This window comes from Peromyscus leucopus, chromosome 12 (assembly GCF_004664715.2).
Source record: "Peromyscus leucopus breed LL Stock chromosome 12, UCI_PerLeu_2.1, whole genome shotgun sequence".
Classification (NCBI taxonomy): Eukaryota; Metazoa; Chordata; class Mammalia; order Rodentia; family Cricetidae; genus Peromyscus; species Peromyscus leucopus.
In genome coordinates, this window is record NC_051073.1 from 81681707 (window position 1) to 81702014 (window position 20308).

Below are 20308 nucleotides of genomic sequence, written 5' to 3' on the forward strand. Positions count from 1 at the left end.
ATCCCACATCTCCTAAGCATGCCATCTGCTCCAGCCATAACAACTGAACTCTTAAAGCAGCCAGGATCTCAGGTCCTGGGCCCTCACTTTCTTCGTGACTTGACTGATGTAAGTTCTGACCCACTGGGAAAGACAGAATGCCAGTTTACTAGAACTTCCAAAAGTGTCGCAACTCCTGCAAATGACAAAATATATATATACATAAAAATTATCAGGAAAGGGGAAAAGAGAGACAAAACTAGAAAAAAATGAAACCTGCTACACATGCAGCAGATTTATGACACCTGCTTTGTAAGTCCTCTGCCAGGTCACATGAGGTCTGTTCCTAACCCTCAGGAAATAGATAGGTATCCATAGCGACCATGGGTCCACAAAACAAAGAACGGCTCTCTGTCCACACAGACATAGGCCTGGGAGGGAATGACAGTGAGTTTTCCCTGAATACTTCAAGCAACAAATAGAAAACTGCCAGTGAGGGCCGTGTTGTGTCCTTTAGAGGAGCCCTTACAGCCATGGAGAGGGTATAACTGCATCAGTGAGTACTAGTAACCATGGTTTGTAAATTTTATTATATGTTTTAAAGTGTTTGTGAGCCGGGCGGTGGTGGCGCACGCCTTTCATCCCAGCACTCGGGAGGCAGAGGCAGGCGGATCTCTGTGAGTTCGAGGCCAGCCTGGTCTCCAAAGCGAGTTCCAGGAAAGGCACAAAGCTGCACAGAGAAACCCTGTCTCGAAAAAAAATAATAAATAAAGTGTTTGTGAAATCATATGTTAAATTATGAGTATAAATAATTTCTAATATCGCTTTTAAAGGTTTTGGATATGCATAGTTAATAGTTTGTTGTTTTTTCAAATTGTAGCTAAAGAATCTTTTGGCACAAAAGGAAATCTGGCTGCTGGTGACTGATGTCACCCTACAAATACAGGATGAAAGGGACTACTGCCTTCCCAAAACCCTGCTGGTCTATGTAACCCCCTCATGTGTGCTGGGCCCAGAAGTTCTAGAAGGACTCACCATGGCTGTGCCTCATAACATACTCTTCAGGGATGCTCTCCAAGACAAGGGTACGCTGGTTCCTCTTGATTGCTTTAATTAGACTGACTGCTTAGTTCCTGTACTGTTGCCCCATCCTGCTCAATACTGCTGGACCTTCACAGAGCCCAGGATGAGCCTAGTCTGGTGGGGGTAGAGACGCCATCTTACCCACCATGGGCTCTCACTGACCAAGACCACTTGACAGGAGCCAGCACCCCAAGCTGTAGTAGCACTGGGAGGCACCATTGGCCGCTCTTTGACTCTGTTAACAGCACCTGTGCTTACATGGAAACCACCTCCAGTCATGGCCTAAATGTCCCTTTTTAAAATAAAACAAAAGCTAGAGAACATGGTGTATGTCTGGCCCTGTAACAAAGGCCTGTAACTCCAAAACATGGGATGCTGAAGCAGGAGTATCATAAGTTAGAATCCAGCCGAGGTTACACAGTGAAACCCTTTTTCAAAGTAATAATAATAATAATAATAATAATAATAATAATAAGAAGAAGAAGAAGAAGAAGAAGAAGAAGAAGAAGAAGAAGAAGAAGAAGAAGAAGAAGAAGTAGGCTTTAGGTCAGTCCATTTCTTTCTTGAGATCAAACACAAACTTTTTTTTCCATTTTATTTAGGTATAACAAATATCATAAAATTCACCCTTTTCAGTTGTATTTGAATGTAGTATCTGTGTTCTTTTCCACCATTGTTCACTGGGGGCTTTAAGGTGTACTTCCATGTGACATTTGCATGCTGGCCATGCCAGACATAAGGAAGGGACAAGCCCATATCTGGGCCTTTCTTCCTACAAAATTTGCAATGGCTGGTAAAGGAGACTGCCTGGAATGTGCATGCTTCCCTTAATTGCTTGAATAATCTGAAGTATCTCCATGGCAGGTCAGATTGTTTGTGTTGAGCGGACAGTCCTCCTACCCCAAAAATCCCTCTTGTATGTGCCTTCTGATGCTAGTTCCTGTGACCTGCCTGGCCCAGTGATACTGGATGAACTGGGCTCCCTCACGCCTGTCAACTCCATTTGCAGTGTGCAAGGTGGGTAGCAGAATTCCACTGTCTTACATGGTGTATTATTTTAATTATACTGCTCGGTCAGTTTTTACTGGGTGTCTATGTTCCAGACATTAGGTGTATAGGAACAAAGTAAGAAGAGGGTCTGTAATTGTAGACTAGGATTCTATATAGGAAAATATAAACCAGGTAAGTGTACAAACAAGACGCAGTGTCTCAAATGCGGCTGTCACCTTACTGAGTAATATCCAGGAAGGCTCCCCAAAGGCTGGATCCTTGAGCCTATGAGATGGCTCAGCAAATGAAGGTGGCCTGAGTAGAGTCCCCATCATTGACACAGTATAAAAAGAGAGCCAAGTCCCACGAGTTGTTCTCTGTACTATGCATGTAGAGAAGGGTGGGTAGGCTGAATGATGGAGAGAGGTACCAAGAGGAAGCTGAAGGGACAGCTAGCTGTCAAGAGTATAGTTTGTCGTGCACAGAAGTGAGCAGCTTCAGTGTTGATGAAGTCACAAACATAACTGTGCACAGAGAACACCCTGTAATGTTAGCATAGGGAGTGGTTGAAGGAGCCAGCTTTGAAGACTAGAGGGGATACGGTCTGGATTCCATCCTGTAGGCAGGGGGCCCAGAGAGGCAATAATGCAGTGACTGAGAAGTAAATAAAAGATGAACAGAGGAGTGGGTTTCATTAGGAGGGACACTGATGGGTTGGGTAATAGATCAAGAGGGAGCATGCATACAGAGAGAACACGTGCAGCCACCTCAGGCCCAAACAAGCATAGAATATGAAACCTTGAGGGCATAACTGTGTCTTGCTTGAGACTTTGGATATTTTCTTGTTTGTGCTTATTATTGTTATTTAGCATATATTAATTATGCATAATAATGGATTTCATTATGACATTTTCATACATATATATAAAGTATTTTGATCATATTCACCACTTACTACCTTCTCTTTACCCCACTTCCCTTCTCATTGTTCCCCTTGTTTGGGTGGTTGTTTTGTTTAGGGGTAGTTATATTTTTAATGTTTATTTTATTTTTAATTATATGTATTTGTATGTGTGTGAAGGTTATGTGCACATGAGCACACATGCCCTCAGTAGCCAGAGGTGTCGGCTACATCTCCAGACCTTTACATGCTTTCACTTATTCAGAGTATTTTAATATGCTCACAAAATTGTATAAGCATCACTATAACCTTGGAGCAATACAAGCAAAGCAAACCCTGTTACATGCCGCCTCCCACACCCTTAAGAAATTGTCAGTCTACTTTCTGCTTCTGTAAATTTGCCTGTTCTAGACTATGTACTGTTATTGACGATTTAAGACAGGATCTGCTATAGCCCTTGAACTCCTGTCCTCTGGCCTCCATGTCCTGAATGTGGGTGGCAGTTGCAGGCATGCACCTCTGTACCTCGTTTGTTCTGTGTTGTTTGTCAGACATTCTCTTTAGTATGTCTCTGTGACATACAGTTATATGTGTCCCACATGCATGCCTGGAGCCTGTGAAAGTCCGGAGGGTATTGGATGTCTTGGAACTGCAGTTATAGGCAGGTGTGAGCCACCTGATATGGTTGCTGGGCACCAAACCCAGGTCCTTTGCAAGACCAGCAAGTGCTCCTAATCATTGACCCATCTCTCCAGCCATTAGTTGGTTTTTTTTTGTTTGTTTGTTTGTTTGTTTTTTTTTTTTTGGTTTTCGAGACAGGGTTTCTCTGTGTAGCTTTGTGCCTTTCCTGGAGCTCACTTGGTAGCTCAGGCTGGCCTCGAACTCACAGAGATCTACCTGGCTCTGCCTCCCGAGTGCTGGGATTAAAGGCGTGCGCCACCAACGCCCGGTGAGTTGTTTTTTTTTAATAAGATTTCCTACTGTAACCTAAACTATTTTGTGACTCACTGTGTAACCCAAGCTAACCCTAAACTTAAAATCCTCCTAGCTCAGCCCTCTATTTGCAAACCACCTACTCAGCTCTACACTTCCATTTTTATTTTTCATTATTACTATCACATGTGCATGCATGTGTGCATGTGGGTGCAGATGTACACTTGTGAAGGTCAACTGTGGGGTCCGTTCTCCCTCCACCTTCATGTGTGTCCCTGTGTTGGAACCCAGGTCCTCAAGCATGCACATCGTTGAGCATGCTGAGCGGTCTCCTTGGCCTGGCTGCTGTTTCTCAAATGGCTAAGTGTGTTTTATGACCCAGGATATGGTCTTTTGAAGTGAATTTTCTCTCTCACCATAAGAATCCATTTTCTTGCTGTTGGGTGAAGATATCAAATAATCAGTCTCAGTCAACAGGATAGTTAGTTTGGGATTTACTTGTGAATTTATTGTTCATACAAGTTCCATCTCTCTGTTTCATGTATTTTTTATTTTATTTTATTTTATTTTGGCCTTACTAATATTGCCCTGGCTGATCTGAAACTTTATAGACCATTCTGGTCTTGAGAACCACCTATATGTCTACCTCCCGAGTTGCTGGGATTAAAGACATACACCTGGCTTTTCATGTTTTTTAATGCATTGTTGCATGCATGCATGCATGCATGTTAAAGAGTTGGCCCTGTTATTGTTACTTAATAATTATTTTTAGTCCCAGTAATTTTCATGACTCTGAGGTTTGCCCTGTCTGAAATTAAAATTAGCATTGTATTCTCTTACTAGGTTTAGCATCACAGCATGTCCTGTTCTCTCCTTTATGTTTAATCTGCCAGTGTTTTTACATATAATGGCAGTTTCTTTTAGATAGCATGTAGTTGATTCTTGTTTGTATCCATGCTGATAATCTGCCTTTTAGTTTGTATAGTATGATCATACATTCACATTAAAAAGGATTATTATTACATCTGACTAATACAGCTTTTCTAATGTACTGCGCTGCTCTTTTTTCTAGGTTGTTTTGTTGTTGTTGTTGTTTTCCCATTGCACTGAGCATTCGGTGTATTCTATTTCCTTTCAGAATTTCTATTTTTTTTTTTAAGACTTAGAATCTTACCTGGACATGGTACTGCATATCAACATAAGCCACATATCAAAACTCTGATAAAAATTAAAATAAAGTAAAATCTTTTTAAAAGGTACTAGTGGTTGTCCTAGGGTTTCTGGTATATAATCACAAAACTCAGGTTGGCTTTCAATTGGCACTGCGGTCCTGATTCCTGTGGGAATGTTGCTAGCCAAGCATAGTGGTTTGTGCTCATGGTATGCACTCGAGAGGCAGCCTGGTCCACATTAGCTAGTCGAGGCTATATGGCGAGACTTGGTACCAGAAAGCGAGGTGTGAGCACACCCAGTTACACCACTACTATTCTTTACCTTGCTTGTGAGTGAAAGTATTGAATACATTGTTATTGTTATTTTAAAAAACCTACTTGTCAATTTAATTTCCTTGATGATATGTTTCCTATAGGCCTTATTTCTGACATTTTCTTCCCATCTCAACATTCTCTAGTAGCATTCACTGCTAGAGGATTTCCTCTGTTTCCTGGCCAGCTCTGAAGGTGTCCTGCAGGCCTGGGTAGACAGGCCCAGTGTGTAAACACATTATCATAGAGCAGGGTACTGCCAGATCTCCTGATAAGAGAAAGCAGAGTAGCAGAGATTGGCTCTACCATGAGGAGTGCCCTCAGTAAAGCGATGGTAGAGAGTAGACTGACCCTCCCCACTGTCCATGTCCACGCAAAGGCTGGTAGCTGACTTTGGGGGCAAATTCAGTGTGAAGCTGGGTTCACACTGCGAGTGACAGCAGTGCCCCTCCTCGGGTTCTTCCTTGGGTTGCTCTGCTGCCTCCAGGCCTAGAGGCTCTCTGATATGACTTGTTCTTGGTGTGGTTCCTTCTTCACATTTACCCTTTGAAAGCCTCTTTTTAAAAAGATGGTCTGATAGCTAATACGAACCTTTCCCAAGCCTGTCTGAGAGATTTCTGTGTATCAGACAGAGTAAATGGAGGCTTTTAGCAATGAGTGCAAGAGATGAGACGGGCTTTTCTTTCAACCCTCATGTAAAATAATGGTGTGGATAACCAACTGTTCAGTGGTGCACTTCCCCGCCATCCCGCAAATCTGGCTTAAAACTATGTGAGATGGTTTCCAGTGGTTTGTAAAATGCAAATAAAGCACATTTCTTCAGCTCGTGCCATAGTCTCTAGTTGAAAGGAAATTACTTAATCTCACATAAAGGTCAGGGCTGTGAACACACCCAGATATCCTGACTAAAACAGAGTTTTGGTTAGTAGCAGCCTACTTTGTATTGATTCATTTATGGGAAGGAGGTTGGGAATATACCTGAGTGTTTGCCCTAGGTTCAATCCTCAGTACCGAGAGGGAAAATACTATAGAATAAAACTTGGACTGCGCAGGTTTTAAAGCGGAGCGCCATGTTCCCAGTCCCTCACTTCTCCACGCACGTGTCTCTCCCACAGGTCTGCGCACTCTATCCCTTTATCTCTAATAAACTCTTATAAGTGGAAAAAAAAAAAAAAAAAAAAAAAAAACTTGGACTGCAAGATGGCCAGCGTGCAGAGCATCTGCTGCTGTTTGGGATGTTGCATAGTGTCTCCCTCTGGTCTTCTGCTGTGTCTCTGTAGCTAGGGAGCTGCTGGCAGCTGTAGCTACTAGGAGAGAAGAATCCACTTTTAAGGGTGTAGCCCCTGGTGAATTAGCCAACCTTTAGTGAAAAGTCACATGTTTAAGAGTGCATGGCAGCACAAACTGGATGATGCAGGGGATAGCACGAAGTTGATTGGGTGGGAAGGAAAGGCGGGTCTGTGAGGAGAAGTGAATAATATAAAAAATAACGCATGGTTTGAAATAACCAACAGAAGTGAAAAGTCGCTGTTTTCATCCTTTTGACACACTTTCGATTATATTTACAAAGACAGTGTTATTAGTTGAAGCAGTCTCTTCAAAAATGACCTATTCGCCCGGCAGTGGTGGCACATGCCTTTAATCCCAGCACTCGGGAGGCAGAGGCAGGTGGATCTCTGTGAGTTCGAGGCCAGCCTGGACTACAGAGTGAGTTTCAGGACAGACTCCAAAGCTACACCATTTCGAAAGGGAGCATCAAGAGGAAATGCTGGACCAAAGCAAGACTGAAAACCAGCTGGGTAAAATCCAAGCTCTGCATCTCCATGCCTGATGTCAAAGCGCTCTTCAGATCTCCAGTTCCTTTCAGTTCTGTTGACTGCAACAGACTTTTCCCTCTTGGACTGGGTCCACTCCCTGTTAGCAGCTCTCCTCAGCAGTTATCCCATGACTCTAGTATCTCCAACATTTTGGTGTCTCCAAGGCAATCCAGGCTTCACTCCCACAGCTTCACACAATGGCCTCTCTAGGCCTCCATTCAGGGACACCCCGTCACAACCCCGGCACCAGCGGCTTTTCCATAGACCCTTTCTTCTACCCTTAAAGCTAAAGCGAGAGCCACATAGCCGGAGCTGCCAAGTTCTGCTGTTTATTGGGGCTGGAACATGGCCCCCTCATTCAATTACATCTTCACCAGTTTTCTGTTTTCAGGGTTTCCTCCACTGTCTAAGCTTGGCTGTCTTGAAACTCAATCTCTAGACCAGGTTGGCCTCAAACTCAGAGATCCACCAGGCTCTGCCTTCGAATTCTAGGATTAAAGGTGTGTACCACCAACACCTGGCTGTAAACTTTTCTTTAATTCTTTCAACAAACTGGAAGTTTAGCTGGGTGGGGTCTTGCCATGAGGTCACCACTCCCTTTATTCCATCTAACACCAGGCTTTTCTTTAATTCGTCTATCTCCTTGAACACAAGATTTAGCTCTTTTCCACTTCCTTGTATCCCTTACTCCTTGAACTGTCCATTTTGTATTTCTCTTTGCTCAGCTTGTTCCTTTTCATTATAAATCTTCATGAGAGTTAACACTAATAACCACACGACAGAGCCAGTACGAGGCTGTTTTGAAATCTCCTCTACTCTTCAATTTAGCCTCAGTAGACATTTCAGACAAAGGCAAAAAGCAGCCACATTCTTCACCAAAATATCACAAGACCAGTCTCTAGGCCACATACTAACATTCTTCTCCTCTGAAACCTCTGGATCCAGACCCCCACAGTTCAAATCACCCTCAGCATCACTGTCTTCCATGCTTCTACAAGGATGGTCCACTGAGACCCACTTAAGCATTCAATTGCTTTTCTAATCCAAAGTCACAAAATCCACATTCGTCTAAACAAAAGCATGGTCAGGCCTATCACAGTAATACCCCAGTCCCTGGCCCCAACTTCTGTCTTAGTTAGGGTTTTACTGCTCTGAAGAGACCATGGCAACTCTTATAAAGGAAAAACATTTAACTGAAGCTTGTTTATGGATTCAAAGATTTAGTCCATTAGTGTCAAGGCAGGAAGCATGGTGGCATGCAGGCAGACCTGCTGGAGAAGGAGCTAAGAGTTCTACATCTGGATTCGCAGGCAGCAGGAAGAGACTGTGTGCCATTGGTCCTGGCTTGAGCATTTGAGACTTTGAATCCCACCCCCAGTGACACACTTACTCCCTTGAAACAGTATCTCTTACAGAACCTGCAGCCAATAAGCCCAGGTAATTCTCTTGTGTCTGTCCCACCAGCTGTGGAGTTACATGTCCGTGTACAGCTATGCTTGGCTTTTTCTTTTTCTTTTTTCCTGGGTGCTGGAGACTTGATCTTAGTTCCTCGAGTAAGCACTCACCCACTGAGCCGTCTCTGGTGAGATATTCTTACCCACAGTAATCAAGTGAGCCAGAGAAGTCATACAAAGGAAAGAATTAACAATCTAGTAAGTAAGTTAGAGCTAAGACAGGCAACCCCAGAGGCAAGGAAATGGGTCAGTGGTGAATCCTGCCTTTCCCCTCACTAGGTGCTGTGGTTGATATAGATGAGAGCACTGCTTTCTCGTGGCCTGTGTGTGACCGGTGTGGCAATGGGAGATTGGAACAGAAGCCAGAAGATGGGTAAGGCTGCCTGAAACCCCTGGGGCCCAAAAAACACTGCAGTATGCCAGCCCCAGGTCCTGCCACCTTCTGTCCTGTATGTGGGTCCCCTAAGCACAGAACGAACCCACTCTGCTGAGCTGCAGGATAGAGGCTGTGGTGCTTCTTTGTGGGTTTTCCTAATGGAGAATCCTGTTTTTGCAGCTCTTCCTGTCCTTAAAAGTGTAGAACTGAGCTTTGTACTTAGCTCCTTCATTATTAGGAGAAGAAAGAATAAGTACAAATGTGAACAGGTAGGACACGCTGCATGGCATGTCGAGGACCCCTGCACTTTCCCAGGGGACAGTGAGCAGCTGCATGGCATGTCTAGGACTCCTGCACTTTCCCAGGAGACAGTGAGCAGCTGCACTGCATGTCTAAGACTCCTGCACTTTCCCAGGGGACAGTGAGCAGCTGCATGGCATGTCTAGGACTCCTGCACTTTCCCAGGGGACAATGAGCAGCTGCATGGCATGTCTAGGACTCCTGCAGACTTTCCCGGGGGACAGTGAGCAGCTGCATGGCATGTCTAGGACTCCTGCAGACTTTCCCGGGGGACAGTGAGCAGCTGCATGGCATGTCTAGGACTCCTGCAGACTTTCCCGGGGGACAGTGAGCAGCTGCATGGCATGTCTAGGACTCCTGCAGACTTTCCCGGGGGACAGTGAGCAGCTGCATGGCATGTCTAGGACTCCTGCAGACTTTCCCGGGGACAGTGAGCAGCTGCATGGCATGTCTAGGACTCCTGCAGACTTTCCCGGGGACAGTGAGCAGCTGCATGGCATGTCTAGGACTCCTGCAGACTTTCCCGGGGGACAGTGAGCAGCTGCATGGCATGTCTAGGACTCCTGCAGACTTTCCCGGGGACAGTGGCAGCTGCATGGCATGTCTAGGACTCCTGCAGACTTTCCCGGGGGACAGTGAGCAGCTGCATGGCATGTCTAGGACTCCTGCAGACTTTCCCGGGGGACAGTGAGCAGCTGCATGGCATGTCTAGGACTCCTGCAGACTTTCCCGGGGGACAGTGAGCAGCTGCATGGCATGTCTAGGACTCCTGCAGACTTTCCCGGGGACAGTGGGCAGCTGCATGGCATGTCTAGGACTCCTGCAGACTTTCCCGGGGGACAGTGAGCAGCTGCATGGCATGTCTAGGACTCCTGCAGACTTTCCAGGGGGACAGTGGGCAGCTGTCAGCAGACACCCCTCTGCTGCCCACTTTTCTTACCCTCCTAGGCTGAGGTCAAGGCTAACTATTTGTTTTGGTTATGGTTTCTGTGTTGGATGAAACACCGTTACCAAAAACAAGCTGAAGAGGAAAGGGTTTATTTGGATTACACATTGTAGTACATCATTGAAGGAATTCAGGACAGGAACCCAAGCAGGGAAGGAACCTGGAGACAGGAACTGATGCAGGAGACTGATGTTTACTGGGTTGCTCCCCATGGTTTGCTCACCCTGCTTTCTTACAGAATCCAGAACCATCAGCTCCGGGTTGGCACAGGCAGCAATGGACTAAGCATCAGTCACTAGTTAAGATGCCCTTCTGCCTGAAGCCCAATCTTAGGAGGCATTTTCTCACTTGAGGCCCCCTCCTCTCAGATAACTAGTTTGTTTCATGTTATCATACAGCTAGCCAAGCACAGTGTCAGAACTATTTGTGTCTCTGGAGTTGCTTCTCTGCCTCCTAGTGGACTGTGTCACAGGACAGACCAATGAGTGTCCTCATCACTTGTTTCCTAGAAGCCAAGAGCATGGCTGAGAGACACTCAGCAGTTCAGAGCATGGACTACCTCCAGAGGACCAGGCTGGGTTCCCAGCACCCACATGGCAGCTCACAAATGTCTGATGCTCTTTTCTGGCTTCTTCAAGTGCCAGGGTATACATGGTAGACAGAATACATACAGGCAAAACAGCCATATAAATAAAATAACTTTAATTATTCTTCTTTTTTAAAGAAGCAAAGAGCATATATCTTCTTGATGCCTACTGGGTTGCTGGCCTTGTGTGCGCACAAGTCACTTCTAGATTATGTCAAAGAAGCGTGGGTCCGTGTGAAGTCAGTGTGGGGGTGATGACGCCAGGGTTGATGGTTAAGCTTGTCCTGCCAGAGGGTGAAACCCCATTCCCTGACCTTCGCTTCTTAGAAGACTACCTTCCCCCATGCTCCTCATGAATAATGCCTCTAATAACAGCTTCCCACTGTTAACCCACCAGAACAGTCCAGTCCCTGGCTGCTTCTGGCTGGTTCCAATAATTTAATTCTGACAGCAAAATTTCTGTCACTAAACAACTGTGTTTAGAGAATTCTGTCTTTGCTGGAGAACTCTTCTGATATGTCCCTCCCTTGTTGCTTACATTCTCCATGTTCCTTCACACAACAGAGGCTCCTTCTCCTGTGGGGACTGTTCACAACTGGTTGTGTCCCCTCTTCAAAAGAGGCAACTGCACGTCTTTCTGGACTGTCCCACGAGACCCAAGAGTACTGTGAAGGTCAAGGTAGGAAAAGGGACCTAGAACTCATGCTTGATTCCATGTGTCTACTCTGGACTACAAGGATGAGACTGGAACAGGGTACAAGTGTGTTCTGTGGTTTACCTTGTGGCACACTGCCTTCAATTCTTGGGAAGGAGAAGTAGGGGTCCCCTGTCATAGTTTCTCTATATAGTGTCTTACAAACAGCTGGGATTCAGTGTTATCCTTAGGAGTACCTTGCGGGAGTGCTTGCCACTTGGTGGGATGTCACTGAGTCCTTCTTCCCTGTTACTGCAGCTGCTGGAGAGCAGTATTTCTTCACTGCTGGTGTCTGCTGCCTCCAAGGATGGGGTAAGTATGGGGGAGTGGGGAGCAACCTGAGTGTGCCCTGTGCTCTTGAACCTGTGTGAAATTGCCCCTCCAGAAAGACCCCTTGGCTGTATATGTTCATTTATAACAAATCATGCTATCATAACAACACAAGTCACTTATATTAAAACATCCACCTTACCACTGCCGTGCAGTGTATAATAGCAGAGTCAGATCCTTCCCTCTTTGGAAATGGGATTCTCTTCAGATCAACCTTTAAGCAGACACTGAAAATCTTCCTCTGTGAAATAGACACACAGTCTGGGAACTAGAGCTTCTTCATGATTCCCAGGCAAAAAACAATTGCCTAAGACATGCTTTTTATTTGTTTATTTCTCTCTCTCTCTCTCTCTCTCTCTCTCTCTCTCTCTCTCTCTCTCTGTGTGTGTGTGTCAGTGTGTGTGTGTGTGTGTGTGTGTGTGTGTCAGTGTATGTGTGTGTGTGTGTCAGTGTGTGTGTGTGTGTGTGTGTGTGTGTGTGTCAGTGTGTGTGTGTGTGTGTCAGTGTGTGTGTGTGTGTCAGTGTGTGTGTGTGTGTTTGTGTGTGTGTGTGTGTGTGTGTGTGTGTGTGTGTGTGTGTCAGTGTGTACATGCCACAGTAAGCAAGTAGATGTTAGAGGACAACTTGTAGGAATCGGGTGTCTCCTCCTGCCCTGTGGTTCCCAGGGATTGATTGAACTCAATTTATCAGGCATGATGACAGGCAACTTTACATACTGAGCCATCTGGCTGGCCCTGAGACACTTTTTATTTTTTTACTGCTGGATATTCCAGACTCTGAATAACGGTTATTTCTCAGAACTTTTGGGGTTGCCTGCCTTGAGAATTACTATAGCGAGACTTAGTAAATTGTGGCATGTGCCTCCAAGAAAAGAATAACCACATTGTGAAGTTGGTCCTCAGAGTGGGACTTCTGTTCTTTGAAATGCGATTTACTGTGTAGAAGCTGTTTAAGGACACTGTAGGGAGCACAGGGTCTGAGTGTAGTCCACAGTCTTGCGTGTAACTGAGTGTGGTAGCACACAGCTGCAAGTTGGGAGTGGAAGCAAGATCAGAAGTTCAAGACCATCCTTAACTACATAACAAGTTTGCAGCTAGCCTGTGTCTACATGAAACCCTATCTATAAATAAATGCACTCTAGGTAACGCATGGAAGCGATAACCCGGAAAAGGGTGTCAGGGACCTGCATCCGTCTTGTTTACTGTGCCACGTGGAAAGCTGACCAAAGCAACTGTGGCTACCACAGCTGAATGTGTGGAGTGCTGACCCTCCTATTGGGTCTCTCCTTAGCCCTCCTGCCTGTCCCAGCCCCATGTCAAAAAGGACAGCTGAGACAGAGCTGTCAGGGTTTGAATGAAATCCGAAGATGCATGAATAAACTTTGAGGATTATTGGTCTGAGCTGTGGTTCTCAGCCCTGACTTATGATAAGGTGCCAGTTTGTTCCCCTGGTATAAAGCCCATCAGCTTTACAGCTCTTTGGTGGCCTTGCACTCTGTCCTGGAACTTTCATTGGAGCTGCTGCTGCTGCTGCTACTGTCACAGTTGACCAAAGAGTGATGCTTTGGCACCAAGTTAGAGGACACAGCTGACTTCCTCATTCTGTGAAGGTCAGCAGTCACCATCACCTAAAGCTTTCAAGCCCATTGCATTGCTCACACGTGGTCCTTCTCCATGAGGGACTCCCCACAAAGACATCCCATCAAGGTAGCTTTTATCTCTGCAGAAAGGAGCACCTGGTAGTTGGTAGTTAGCCCAGATGGGAAGCATGAGACTGGGACTTGAGGAACTTACAGTGTGTCCAAGGGGACATTTCCGGGTCTATTTGCTGAAATTTGTCTCCTGCCTTTTGGTCTTTGTGGGGGGGAACATGAAACAGTGAATGATGCGGGACCAGGAGAACAACAAAACTGATGTTGAAACTTTCCAGTGGGATGTGTGTGCTCGCGTGGGTGCTTAAGAAGGTGGACCATGGTTTTCTGAGAACATACCCTGTGGAGAAAATTGGGGAAAGCATGAAAAGTCCTGCTTGAGAGTGAATAACAAAATGTACCCAACCTCCCTACCTAAACAAACGTAAGACCCACAGCCGTCAGTATCTACATTCTGACCTATGGTGCTTAGAGACTGATGTCTGCCCTCTGACTCAGTGGCCACCATGAACACTGATATCCCAAAAAGGCAGTGTCTGGTGCCCTCTGTAACATAATACCTCTTTGGGGATCAAGACACCAGGAAAAACTGGCAGAAATCCTGTCTTCTTTCTTTGATTTCCTGCTAGCTGAGGTATATTGTTTCTGCAACACACTTAACTTCTCAACCAGAATGCTCTCTCTGGTAGATGAAAACCTACTGATAGGAGTTGGAAAGGCATGTGGACATGTGTTCTTGTATATGGAAGTGCAGGAGTGCATGCACTTATATGTATGAGTCTGCTTGAACGCTGGCTGTGTGTGTGTGTGTGTGTGTGCATTTGAGGAGTCTACTTGGACACTGGCTATGCATGCATATACATTTACCTGTGTGTGCACACTTGTGCATACCTGTGCACAGATGTTAAGTGAAATGACACATGGCTCTTGGTATTACCTTTGTAGGTGCTCTAGTTTCAGAGTCTACATCAGTGGGCCAAAGGGACAAACTAAGCGTGGAGCACATTTTAGCAATCTCTCTCCACTGCTCCCCAGCTCTGTTCTCTGTTCAGAGGTAAAAACCAGCAGGACCCTTACCTCTGACCTGGAGTGGAGCCTGACAAAAGATGGCTGTCAAAGGCCTGTGTGCAGACACAGCTCAGTCACCCACTCTAGATTCTGTGGGTTTTCTGGGTGAGAATGTACATTCACAAAATACAGAGAATCAAATTAGGGCTCTCCATAAAAACCATACTCCATTCTCTGGAACAAATGTACTGTTTCTGGTTAAGATACATGTTAAAATTCTGTGTTTACTGTGGTCACACTGTGAATGAAAGGAACAAAACTAGCTATTGTTGTTTTTGCTGTTTCTCACTAGTGATGGTACAGTGATGTGGGGTTGAAGTCTGTTCCCTCATCTTTCAGAAAAGGCACACATGTATTCTGTCTTTAAAAAATAGAGAGAGACAGGGAATTGGCTGTAACTCAGCAGAATAGTAGTTGCCTAGCATGCAGAAAAACTTGGGTTCAATCCCAGCACTGATACAAAATTAAATGAATACATACTTAAAGTCAGATAGACACATTTTTATATATGCAGATACATACTCATATGGGCAGCATATGAATTTGCTGATGTAAATGTTCTAAACTGTTAATGTTAATTTCCCCAAAACATATATGATTTATAGTTTAAAGTCCACTCATAGGTGATGAAGCTGAACCTAACATTTTACATAGAAATGATTTTTTCTGACCTTTATGAAGCCCACATTCTGTACTTTTGAACTGGGCATGGTGTTTCACAGCTGTAACTCAGCACTTGAGAGGTAAGGCAGGAGAATCAGGAATTTAAGGTTGTCCTCAGCAAGTTTGAGGTCAGCCTGAGCCACATGGCATAAGACCTTGCCTCAAAAGAAAACAAAAAATTCATACTTTTACCAGAGAAAAGCAGGGGACTGTCTGGGTCATCTTTTTCACACTTAAACAAGCACTGGTGAAAGGGGAGTACGGAGCTGTACCTCTTTCATCGTCCTTCTGTCCGCTCTTGGTGACCTGATCCTGTACCGGTGCTCTGCCCACACCTCACTGTTGAGCAGACTGCCAACCTGCTGTCCACGCCGTGAACCTGTCAAGGCTCTGATCTTCCTCTTGTCCAGCAGTTCTCATTTTTCCCATCAGGCTATTGAGTCACGCTGAAAACCTTGCTTATTTTGTACTAAGGAATCCAAAACTCTACAAAGTAAAGCTACACTGGGAAATTGAAATGTAAGCATATGTTATACTTACATCCCAAACTGATCCTCTACGAAACATCCATCACTCTGCACACAGACATATGAGTCCATTCTGGCTTCATCCGGATGCTTCATCTCTGTTCCATCAGCTGGTACCCTCAAGACAGGGTTGCAGTCACAGAAGCCTCCCAGCCAAGGCTCTTGGCCCAACTTCCTTGGGGCCTGACTGGGCTGGCCACCTTTCCTAACTGAGCTTAGGACATCACTGTGGTCAGCCCAGACTGGGGTGACACTAGGGACACAGGTAGAATGCCAGGAGCCAAAGTCTATATTGGCCACACTTTCTGTCCATCTCCTTGGCCCTAACACCTTGATCATAGATGGCCTGAATTCATATGTACAAAACTAAATGCTCAAGGGTTGTCAGCTGCCTTGTGCAGGACAGGTCAGGGTGCCTATCACACTCTATGCTTGCCATCACCTTCGGCTGTATCAGTCTCGTCCTCACTGGAAATGCTCTGAAATTGGAGCTGTAAAAGCCCAGACAGGGCACAGCCACACCAGGGAGAGAAACCCTGTTGCCCAGTACCTGTGTTTATGTCTGGAGATGAAATTTTCCCAAGGTTAACTTTGTGAGTAAAAGCTCAAGTCACATTACCACTGCACATAAAGACATGGTTAGCCCATGAAACCCAAGAAGAAATGGAATCCAATTGAAGAGGGAAGTTTGGGGCAAGCACCAGGAAATCCTTTGACCAGAAGTGTTGCTAGATTGGGGAAGTGTCCCCAAAGGAAGTGGGAGACATGCAAGCCAAAAGCCCAGCCCCCATGGAAGACTAGCACTTCCTCTGCTGTTGTATTGTCTTCCAAATCCTGTCCTAGGCCAGTTTATCCTGGCAGCCACAAAACAAAACAACAAGACTCAACTATCAGAATCAAGTCATAAAGTAGTTCATTTGTTTGCTACAATAAAGGGGACTTTTATAGCACACCCTCAACCATCACCCCCCAAATGCTATTTTCCGTTGGAAGGAAGGTTGCAGCTTACGGAGGGGCCTTTGCCCTAGCTGTGGCCTTGTTGTTGGGAACAGGATGTGCAGGAGTCCAGGACTGTTTGCTTTAACCAGCATGCTTCTATCACTGCAGAGTTATGAAGTGAAGAATGTCCTTGGGAAGGAGATGGGGCCTTTACTCTGCTTTGTCCAGTCTGCCACTCCACAGCAGGCCAGCTGCGTCACACTGGAGGAAATTGAACTTCTAGGTGCAGGAGGCAGCGGCCATCCTTCTTCCTGACATCTGGGAACTTGGCACTGAGGGTGGAGGTTTGATTTGGGGAGCTGTGTTAACTCCACAGAGTATTTTTATGGTTTTAAATTTAATGGTTTTTTCCCCCCTTGGTAATACGATTAATACGATGGTTTTGTAAGTTAAAAATCAAAATACCTTTATTATATCTTTTTTAATACCTTCCTATAAGTTTGAGGACATGTTTCTAAAGCTTGAACATCCCTGTGGTCTTCATTTTGCATTACTTAGGCAATATTATTGATTTATTAGGAAATGTTCATTGTTGTTGCTTTAAATAAAGTATTTAAGACTTTACCAATATTTGTACATTTTTTTTCTTTGTGGTATTTAATGTTTCCAGAAAGACTATTCTTTAAAGCTTCAACCAGTATCTCATATTGAGATGTTGCTGCTCTGCTCTAATAAATAAATATCCAACCCAGACACTGGAGTTTTAGTATTCTTAGGACTGCCAGAGATGGCACTGTCACCCACAATGTAGATGCACTGGGTCTGACAAAAGCTGTATTAAACAAGTTTTTGTAGCTCACTCCACCACACACCTGTCAGAGGGCAAAGATCACAGACTCACAGCGTCCCACCATCCTGTGCTTTGGGCAGGATTTAAGTTACTAACCGAGCTACATATTTGGACTCTGAACGTTTGGTTTTTCCTTCTGCACACAACACAGTAACAACAGGCCGTGTTCCTAACACACGGTTTTCTTAGGAGAAAGGCGCACAGCTTTTGGGGGAGTAAGCTCTCAAACATTACAATTAATGGCGTTTGGGGCTGTCCTTTTTATATACAAAGGTGTCCTGATGCACACTTTGAAATATACATGATGTCCCTAGGATTGAGGAAAATGAAAGCAGAGCTACACAAGCAAGGAGGAATCCTGTTTCTGACTTCTCGTCCTTCAGTTGTTCTCTGGCCAGCCCCAACCCAAGTCTGCACACTCTCCTTCCACCTAACATGGAGTAGCTATGTTTTCCCATGTTCCATGAGGCCAACTCTGCCAGGCTTCCGAGCACACTCACCATCTCCTTACCCCGTGTGGGCACCACACCTGGTCCCGTGGTTTCCAGGCGCCTGTTTTCCCTGGTGAGGTCCCAGGACATTGTGTGCGGGAGAGACTGAATATAGGAAGCTGCAGCAATTTAAATGCTTCTTTATTCTTACAAATATTGTAAAAATTAATACAAAAAGCATGCGCAGTCTCTTCCTCTTACTTACAAAAGTCTTCGAAAAGTCTTCTTTCTACAAATGTACCTTAGCTGCAATGGTAATAAGACGTAGAAAAGGCTACCATTATAAAAATAATTTAAGGGGGAAAGATATAGCTTCTCTCGCAGTCCAGTGTCCAAGCTGCAGCTTCCGGTCGCTCGCATGTCCCAAAGAAACTGCAGCAGCTCTGGCGGCGTCCACTCCCGGCCGTCGGGGTCTGAGGTATCAGTCGTTTGGAGTCTCTGAGGCCCACGCCACGCGTTACCGGCAGTCGGTGCCGGTGGGCGGCAGGAAAGGCGGGCTGGGCAGCTGTTTGAAGAACTGCCGGAGGCCGGCCAGGTCCCGCGTCAGCTGCTCCACGCGCTGGTGCAGCTTCTCGTTCTCGGCCGACAGCTCCACCAACTTCTGCTGCATCTCCTGGTTGCGGCGCTTGGCCTTGTCGCGGCTCTTGCGCACAGCGATGTTGTTGCGCTCACGCCGCTGCCGGTACTCGGGGCTGCCGCGGTCTGGACCCCTCTTGCCGGTGCCCTTCTCTCGGACGGGGCCGGCCGCGAGGCTCGGCCCTGGGCTGCCTCGAGGGGGCTCGGGAGACGTGGGCGGTGTGGGTTGCGCCGCGGCCGCCAGGCTCACCACTGTCTGCGCGCACACGGCCACTTGCGCGGGCAGCAGGGAGCCCGGCGCGTCGCTGTCGCCCCAATCGGGCTCACGCTTGAGCGGGCCCCGGGTGGCTGAACCCGCGCCTGGGGGTCGAGTGGGGCCGCCGGGCAGCAGCTCCAGGCCGCCCGCGCCGGCCGCTTTGTGGTTGCTGTTGAAGAGGTCGGCGAAGAGCTCGTCGTGGCACAGCTCCAGGGTGGGCACGGCGGCCATGGAGTCAATGTAGGCGCTGAAGTCGATGGCGCTCTCGTCGTCGTACATGGCAGGGGCCGTGGAGCTCGGCTCCCCTAGATCCGCCGGTTCGGGCCCGCGGCCCGGCTTGCCCACTCTGCCTGGCTCGTAGAAGGCCGTGGGCTCGGTGGGCCAGGGTGCGCCGCGCGCGGGGCTGTCCAGGCTGAAAAGTGCGGCGCTCATGGCGGCGTCGGCCTGGCCAGGCGTCCAAGTTGGGCTGTCACCTCGCGGGACCGGGCCGCCGCCTTTTCTAGCCCCAGCTGACAAGCACGCCCCGCCCCGGCACCGCGGGTCCGGGACCGGAGCGGGGAGGGACCGCCCGCGCTGCTGGGAACGACCCGCCCTCTGCCCGCACTCCCGGCCCTCCCTCCTTCCTGTTTGTGCGGTTTGGAGCTTACTTAGTCCTCCGAGCCTGGAGCGAAATGAAAATCAGGATTTGACCCGACGCGCGCGAAGCCTGCCGCCTTCAGTCACCTCAGACGGCGGCCCGAGTCCACAGGTTCTGTCCTGGGCGCCGCCGCTGAGGAGCCAGGAGTGAACTGTAAGGTCCGGGTCCGCGGCTCAGCCTCAGACGGTCCCTAGCCAGCGCAGCCATCGGGCGTCTTCGGAATTCGAACCCGCTCCAGACACACTTCTCAGGGATGCCGAGGCTCAGCCACACTGCTTGGTGGATGGACGGATTGACGGGACCTCCCCCTGACCTCAGATGCCCAGGAGAGTGGAGGCCACCCTAAACATGGTGCGTTTTGCCGCACCTGACAGCGATCTTGGGTGCGCCAGCTTTTCTTCCAGGTTATTGAGGCTCTGCCACCTGGTGGTAGCATAGTGTCGCGCTGTTTCTTTTCCTTGCTAATTGTTCCCAAAAGGGGTGCTAAAGAAAGAAAAGGGGTGCTGAGAGAAAGCTAAGATAAACATCAATACCTATAAAGAGGTGTGAAGTTTCCAGCTCTTAAAAATGCATAAAAAGATGTGTTGCTAAATTCATGAAAAAATTAAGTGAAATTACAACCCCAGGTACTCAGAGCTGAGGCTGGAGGGATAGTTGAGCCCAAGAGTTCAAGTGCCTGAGCTCTGTCTCAAACAAACACAAGCCAAGAAAAACATTGGTCCAAATTCAGGTGTGTCCTTCGTGTCCCTCTCCTTAACTTATCTTTCCCATCCACCG

The 20308-nt window shown here is 46.8% G+C and overlaps 2 protein-coding genes across 12 annotated transcripts in view; one reads left to right on the plus strand and one right to left on the minus strand.

Annotated features, from left to right (window-relative positions):
- Spidr (scaffold protein involved in DNA repair) overlaps positions 1-17345 on the plus strand; it is a 280374-nt gene extending 263029 nt beyond the window's left edge. For 10 of the 11 annotated variants that reach the window (XM_028893301.2, XM_028893303.2, XM_037209972.1 and 7 more), the window contains 6 exons: positions 860-1064; positions 1927-2079; positions 8921-9014; positions 11414-11528; positions 11802-11855; positions 16890-17345. In XM_028893301.2, coding sequence (XP_028749134.1) covers positions 860-1064; positions 1927-2079; positions 8921-9014; positions 11414-11528; positions 11802-11855; positions 16890-17036 — 768 coding nt within the window. In that variant the 3' untranslated portion in view covers positions 17037-17345. Of the gene's footprint in view, positions 1-859; positions 1065-1926; positions 2080-8920; positions 9015-9197; positions 9739-11413; positions 11529-11801; positions 11856-16889 lie in introns of those variants that run through there. The other variant, XM_028893305.2, reaches the window with a different exon arrangement.
- Positions 16679-19901, minus strand: Cebpd (CCAAT enhancer binding protein delta). Its single transcript, XM_028893309.2, has one exon. It carries the CDS (start codon positions 19324-19326, stop codon positions 18520-18522), a length of 807 nt encoding a protein of 268 aa, XP_028749142.1. The 5' UTR covers positions 19327-19901; the 3' UTR covers positions 16679-18519.
- Positions 19902-20308: the final 407 nt, after the last annotated feature.

Coding starts and splice junctions, on each gene's coding strand:
- Cebpd (XM_028893309.2), bottom strand. CDS start 19,326: ATGAGCGCCGCACTTTTCAGCCTGGACAGCCCCGCGCGCGGCGCACCC.